Source organism: Olea europaea, chromosome 15 (assembly GCF_002742605.1).
Source record: "Olea europaea var. sylvestris chromosome 15, O_europaea_v1, whole genome shotgun sequence".
NCBI lineage: Eukaryota > Viridiplantae > Streptophyta > Magnoliopsida > Lamiales > Oleaceae > Olea > Olea europaea.
In genome coordinates, this window is record NC_036251.1 from 28,566,682 (window position 1) to 28,573,814 (window position 7,133).

Below are 7,133 nucleotides of genomic sequence, written 5' to 3' on the forward strand. Positions count from 1 at the left end.
ACTAGCAATCAAACGGGAGCTTAAATTTATTTCTCACATTTATTTTCAACTAAACATTCACAACAGTAAAATATTCAACACGAAATGTATTTTCTCTCTATTTTTTTCAGTCACACGTTTCTCATTAAAATAATATTACACAAAGATTAAAAACTTTTCATTCACATATTTTTTATTAATATACTATTTTAAAATTTATTTTTCCTTAAAAAAAAGGTGTCAAGCCCCTCATAATTTTTAAAATTTTAAGGCCACGGGCTTCTATTGCCTCGTTCTCTCGGCCACTTCTAATTTGCTAGCCTTTCGCCGCCTTCTAGGAGCCCCTATATTTTCTCTCCATCTGTATATTTTGAAGAAACAGGTTCTCGCTTAAAATCAAGTGGCTAGCTGGTGAAGATTATACTTTTTACACAAACAAAAGAGCTGTATAATACATTTGGATTAGCAAAATCTTTGGTGGGTTCAAGAATAATCATCATTGGCCGTAGTGAGAAAGGGAAATACATAGCGAAAATCTTGGAAGATTTTTCGGTATTCGAAATTTTTCTCTATTAAAGTTTGCATCTTTTGGGAGTTATGAACGGATTACTGGTGACAGCTTGTCTTTTCTGTGAGTTAATTTGAGATGTCGGTTCTTTTTGTGTTTCTTCAAGGATATTTTACTTTGTGATGAAGGGATTAAGTTAAAGAACAGTGGGTTTTTGATAAATTAGGAAATCTCATGTGGGTTTATCTCTTAATGATTGGATTTGAATAAAAAAGATTGAATCTTCTATATAATTAAACAATTTCAATTTGGTAGTTTCTTTAGATTAGACTATTCTCACCTATTAAAGAATTGGGTTTTGACTGGAAATTAATAATATTTTTACTCCTGTTCTGGATTTTATATATTTTCATGGATTAAGACGTTACTAATTGAATCCATACATGCTTGCTGCTTACATTTATAAAATATTTGTGCTTATATCTTTCCCTGTTTCATATTTTTATACATATCCTGATATTCAGCTGGAAAATTGTCGTGTAGCTTCATGTTTTGTCAATTATTGATGTCATGAATTTTGTAGGTGTTCAACAGAACGTCAGTAGTGCTGTATTGGTATAATTAATTTTGAGTTCGTCCGGCCCTTGAGAAGAGTTGTTTTGACGGTGGATCTTGGAGAACACACAGTATAATGTGATAATATACAAATCTTTGCAAATTTTCAGCAATTCTAGGTTCCAATTGTATGAATTTTCCATCATGCCCCTCTCCGAGTTTCTGAGAATGGCTAGAGGGAATCTGGATTCCGGCGAGCAGGACAAACGCCAAAATGGTCTCCCTTCTCGGTGAGCTTACTTGTGCAGTAGTTCTTTTTATCTTTACCCTACCGTGTTTGTTGAAATGATGAAGTTTGTAATTGTATAGTTGATTTTTCGGTATATTAATGTGATGTAGTTTGTATTGGTCGATTTGCATGCAGAGATGAGAACGAGTTGGTTGAGCTAGTGTGGGAGAATGGCCAGATTGTAATGCAGGGTCATTCTAGTAGAGGTAACAAAGGCCTTTCCGTTCACAATTTACAATCTCACGTGCCAAGAGTTAGAGATTCAGGTATAGGAAATTTCACCACGTCAAGGATTGGAAAGTTTGGTGGAGTTGAGTCTATCTTGAATGATATTTCACCTATGGTGCCCTCAGGGGAACTGGATGTAAGTCAAGATGATGAAATGGTTCCTTGGTTAAATTATCCCATAGATGATGGTTTACCGCAAGATCACTGTTCTGAACTCTTACCTGAAATATCTGGTGTTACGGCTAATGGAATGTCTGCCCAATCAATCTTTGCAACTAACAAGAGAAGTACTTTTGACCAGTCCGAAAGTAATTTACACGATAATGGGAATGCATCGAAGGTTTCTTCTTCTAGAGCTCGGCTCTCATGTCCATGGCTGCCTCAGCAAGGCCAGACGCCAGATCCGTCCCTAGGATCTGGAGTTTCCGATATCATTAGCACTAATATGAGTGACATCCCAGATGCTATATTTGGAAACTCAGCTCGGGGTCAGGCAAGTGGAAATGATTCTAACAGTGAAAAGATGGAGAGACGGAATGTAGAGATTCCTAGTAGTAGTTCAAATTTGTTGAACTTTTCCCATTTCTCAAGACCAGCTGCTCTTATCAAAGCTAATTTTCCGAATACTGATGGAATGCCTATTTCAGGGTCATCAGGCATTAAAGGGATGGAAGCTAACGAGAAAGGTTCTGCTACCAATAGCAGCAATCCTGTCAAATCCACACTCTTTAAACGGTTAAATAGTAAGGAAAAGGATATTGATATCCATTTTCCATCTACTATGGCATGCAACGAGCTTGATTCAAGACCACCAGTATCTAAGCCACCTAAGGAGTCGAAACATGCTGAACAAGAGGAGGGTTTACCCCAAGAAACTCTTGTTAAGAAACCCAAGTCTTCGATTCCAAGTAATGCTCCCAATGCAAGCAATGGAGTTCTAGATAGTGAGAGAACTGTTGAGCCTGTGATTGCTTCTTCTTCTGTAGGCTCTGGCAACAGTGCTAATAGAGCTTCAAGCGATCAGATACAAAATTGCAAGAGAAAATATCATGAAAATGAGGAGTCTGATTGCCATAGTGATGTAAGTGTGCGGAATAAGCACCGTTTATAATGTCTTGTTATTTGTTTTTTTAATTTATCTTACCATTGTATTGTATATGCAGGATATTGAAACTGAGTCGATCAATGTTAAAAAAGAAACTTCTGCTCGAGGAGGTACTGGTTCCAAGAGAAGTCGAGCAGCAGAAGTCCACAATCTTTCTGAAAGAGTGAGCAATAAAACTTCAGAACATATTACGTTGAAAATGTTTGTGGTTGTTCCTTTTTACAATATACATTTATCATCCCACTTCTGGCATGTGTAAACAGAGGCGAAGGGATAGGATCAATGAGAAAATGCGTGCATTACAAGAACTTATACCCAACTGCAATAAGGTAATAATAAAGTGCAATGAATTAGGATTTCTTAGTGGTCTTCATAATTAAAAGCTGAAGCCTTCCAGGTTAAAGCATCAATTGAGGGCTAAAATTGAGTAAAGTTAATTTTTTAATTGTTTATTTTATGAACTCTATCTGTCCACTCTTTTGATCTTCTGAAGTTCTCCCTCCAACAGGATTTTAGATTTCTTCCTCTGAATTTCTGAACATTAAAGTAGATAGCGCTTACTACTGTTTCCTTTTCCTCCATTACAAACAGGCAGATAAAGCTTCAATGCTTGATGAAGCCATTGAATATCTCAAGACCCTTCAACTTCAGGTACAGGTAAGGTGAAGCTTTTGAAGTGATCTTTCGTAGTATTTTTCCTTCCAAACTATTGAATATTCTCCTTTGAGTTGTCTTACTTCCCAATTTTGTTCGTCCAAGTACAGCACGACCTTAATCTTCTGAAGCTGCTTGAAAGTCTTTTTACTTATGGCACTAGAGAGAATTATATTCTATTGAAAAATGACACAAATGTATTCATTTTAATTAATACTGTTTTGGGTATGATTATCAAAAAAATTACAATCCCAGCACATTCCCCTTTGTGCAGATTATGTCCATGGGAGCTGGGTTCTGTATGCCACCAATGATGTTTCCCACTGGAATGCAACACGTACATCCTGCTCACATGCCACATTTCTCACCCATGGGTGTTGGAATGGGAATGGGTTTTGGGATGGGTATGCTAGACATGAATGTTGGAACTCCCGGATATCCTATTTTTCCAGTACCTCCCATGCAAGGATCACATTTCTCTTCTCCAATGCCAGGTTGCACAAATTTTCCAAGAATTGCTGGTTCTAACCGACCGGTATTTGGGCATCCGAGTCATGGACTTCCCGGCTTTGTTCCGCAGGCACCTTTGGTTCCTTTACCTGGTCGCCCTCCAGTAGGTTCTGCCATGGGTTTAAATACCTCAATGAGTGGAGGTCACATGAATGTGCCTAGTACATCTCTGACAACAAACTCTGATGATCCAATTAGAAACAAGAATTCACAGCTGATGCAGACTGCTGAAGCTAGCAGCTCAATGAACTATACACCTAATAAGGTTTGTTCTTGTTACATGTTTTCTCTCATTCTATATATTTTCAGACTAGTCGTTTCTTGGTCAGGAAAGTTATCTCAAAATGAAAAACTGTAGTGGAATTTGAATACTGTCAAATAATGGTGCATGATTGCTTAAATAGCTATGTTATCCAATACTCCTTGTCTACATAAAACTTCTTCCCTCTTGAATTTGTGGTTTTCGTACCTCTTTGGTTTCTCTTCTCTGAGTTTCAGATGGACTGAGCAGAAGCCAGTATAGGATAGTTCACAGAAGACAAAGTGATAGATAGCAAGAATGAAATTACTCAAGTATTGGACTTAGCATGAATTCTTGAAGCTTGGTTCTTATGACGTTCCTTGTCACTAACTTATTGCTCTGCCATTAGCATTAATGCCTGAAGTTGTTACATTAGAATATGGCAAAATGGGTAGTCTTGACCTATCTGCTCGAGTGTGAGTGACGTGGCATAGTGTCAAACATAGAAGGAAGCTAATAATCTGCGATTAGGGTCATTCATCCTAGTGAAATTCCTGTTGACTATTCGTACCTACACTAAGTGGCAACTTCTTGAGGTTTTTGTATGCTTACACTGGAGCTATGATATGATTTAAAATCAAAGAATTATCACCAAGGGCCAAATAAGCTAATAATGACCCACCCATTCTGGTACTCCTGTGAAAAAAAGAAAAGAAAACCACTGTTGAATTGTCTTATCTAGTCCAGCTAATATCATTCCTTCTCCATCTTCTATTTTTCCATTACTCTTTCATCTATCCTTTTCTTTTTCTTCAGAACTTGGAGTTTCTTTACTGGTTTTAACAAGTTGTCATACTATGTTTAATTGGCCTAACCTCACTACTTACTGGGATATTATATGGTACTACTATATTGAGTGAGATTTGTCATTTGTTTCTCTTTTCCTCGACTTCTTTAAATAGAAGATGAAAAGTAGATGTTGATAGGTATCAATTGATATCACTACAATCACCATTGGTAAATACACACTTGTATGCATAGACTAACATAACAATTTTATTTTACTCCTTTCATCCGATTAACTATAGAGAAAATCAATGAAATACTGGGTGCTCTGAAGGGTGTTGAGCCCTCTAGATTTCGTTGTCATAAATCTTACCTATATTTATATTAGTTTTAGAATAGTTAGAAAGTTCAGTGCAATGAAAAAGCTTAAGAAGAATTCATTTAGACGTGTATTCGTATAAATTCCCAAATGCGGACCAATTTCTGCATTTATGAGATCCCAAATTCATTTCCATATTCGTCTGGTATCTTAACCCATCCTTTGTTTTTTTGCTAGTTACGTGCTTCTGGAAATGAGACTTCTATTGTCGTCCGACTGCCTTTTTACTTTTAGCCCTTGTTTGAGCTTCATTATCTAAAAATTCATTTTTCCCCCAATTCATTTTTAACTGCACATTCTCCCAATAAAATATTTTGCACGTAAATCCAATTTTCCCCCTACTTTTTAACCACATATTCTTCAAGAATTCACTATTAGAAAACTGATCTTCAACAAAAAAAAATGAGGCTCACACATGTGCTTAGTTGATTTCCCAGATTTTGAAATTGAATAAAAATAAACAAAGTTTTGACCTTGTCCCTTGCTCTTATTTTGAGGCCTATGGACAGGAAGGGAAGGGAAGGGGATGTAATGGAGAATTTATGAGTTCTATATTTGGATACATGTGGGCAAGTGAAGGGAGCGCTCAACAATTGTGTAACGAAATTATTCCTTTACATCGAACGAACAAAGCATCACGATGCACAAGTTAATCGATCTTGGAAGCTTCTCGTTCAACTGTTTTTTTCTGCATTGGAGAGTTCTAATTCTGTTTCCATCTTCATTTTGTCTTACCCCCATTTAACTCTCTTTCCAATTCAGCTGCAAGCAGCAAATGATGTTCTACACCAACCTGCCAAGGTGCAAGAGAATAAGCTAGGACTGGATGTTAGTGTGAGTGCAGATGCTACCCCCACCAATGCAACTGACATTAGCACAAAAGGCGGTTAGCTCATTACAGTCCCTTAATTTACATGCACGCTGCAGTTAATTTATAGTCAGTTAATTTGGAGTTGTCATGTCTACACAGGTTGTGATTAAATATTGTTGATGCCATGGAAGGGATCCACCCCGGTTGACAGTAGCTCTCAGTTCTGTTCCAGAAAACTTATGGCAATAGTTCTGAGTACGGGGATTTTATAGATCTTTGAAAGAGGTGAAGCTGTTGATTTCTGAATTTGAACTCCAGGACTGTAAACTACAAAATGCACAGGTTTTGCTATAATTATGATCTGCCCCTTTTAGTATGTATATCAATGAACATGACTCGTTTGGTTGTATCAGTGATAGAAGAGTAGAACTGTGCAGATGTATTCAAATATGTAACAGCAATTTTAACACAATCTTCAGGTTTTATAAACGCATCTTCATATAATCATATTTTTAAGGATCTTTTACCCTTGGAGAGTAAGAATGCGTGTGTACAGAATTTTGGATTGAGACATGTTATATGCCATAACGATCTTCACAAGGCGTAAATGTAGCATAGTTTTTAGTAATAACTATATATTTCTTTTGGTCAAAGTTGTTGAATTTATTGCACATGCCGTGCTACCCAATTATTGCAGACTTTGGTATAGATGCTCTTCATGTCAAAGAAGACTTGTCCTCTTGTCCTTTTGGTGCAAGTCCTTATTGGACGGCATTTCTGTTGTACTCATCACGTTCTCTTTCTATTCTTGAATTATATGCTCTTCTGCCAACTTGCCTACTTTCCAAAACATGGATTTTTTTTCTTTTTACTTTGTGATCATTAATTATGTTTGACCATTTGCCACCTTCATTAGGGTTAAGTGATTGATTAGTACGATGGTATGATCAAGACTTTAAATTTCGTTTTGCTATTTAGCCCTCGTTTGTTTTCCATTATTTGCCCACTAAAATAAAAAATATGATCGTCATCCATCACATCAAATCACCATATTTGACTTTTTATATCTTGTGGGGCTCGTAACAATT

At 36.7% G+C, this 7,133-nt stretch overlaps 1 protein-coding gene across 7 annotated transcripts; it reads left to right on the forward strand.

The window, feature by feature from the left end:
* The first annotated feature begins 242 nt into the window (after positions 1 to 242).
* Positions 243 to 6,571, forward strand: LOC111410790 (transcription factor PIF3-like). 7 transcript variants are annotated; one of them, XM_023041323.1, is made up of 10 exons: positions 243 to 610; positions 1,071 to 1,332; positions 1,467 to 2,640; positions 2,723 to 2,827; positions 2,928 to 2,993; positions 3,256 to 3,321; positions 3,593 to 3,722; positions 3,813 to 4,093; positions 5,997 to 6,120; positions 6,205 to 6,571. In XM_023041323.1, the coding sequence occupies exons 2-10, from the start codon at positions 1,247 to 1,249 to the stop codon at positions 6,213 to 6,215; spliced, it is 2,043 nt and encodes a 680-aa protein (XP_022897091.1). In that variant the 5' UTR covers positions 243 to 610; positions 1,071 to 1,246; the 3' UTR covers positions 6,216 to 6,571. The 7 variants fall into 7 exon arrangements, with proteins under 7 accessions (XP_022897091.1, XP_022897085.1, XP_022897089.1 ...); XM_023041317.1 differs by having other exon boundaries at positions 3,593 to 4,093; XM_023041321.1 differs by having other exon boundaries at positions 3,593 to 4,093; positions 5,997 to 6,117.
* Positions 6,572 to 7,133: the final 562 nt, after the last annotated feature.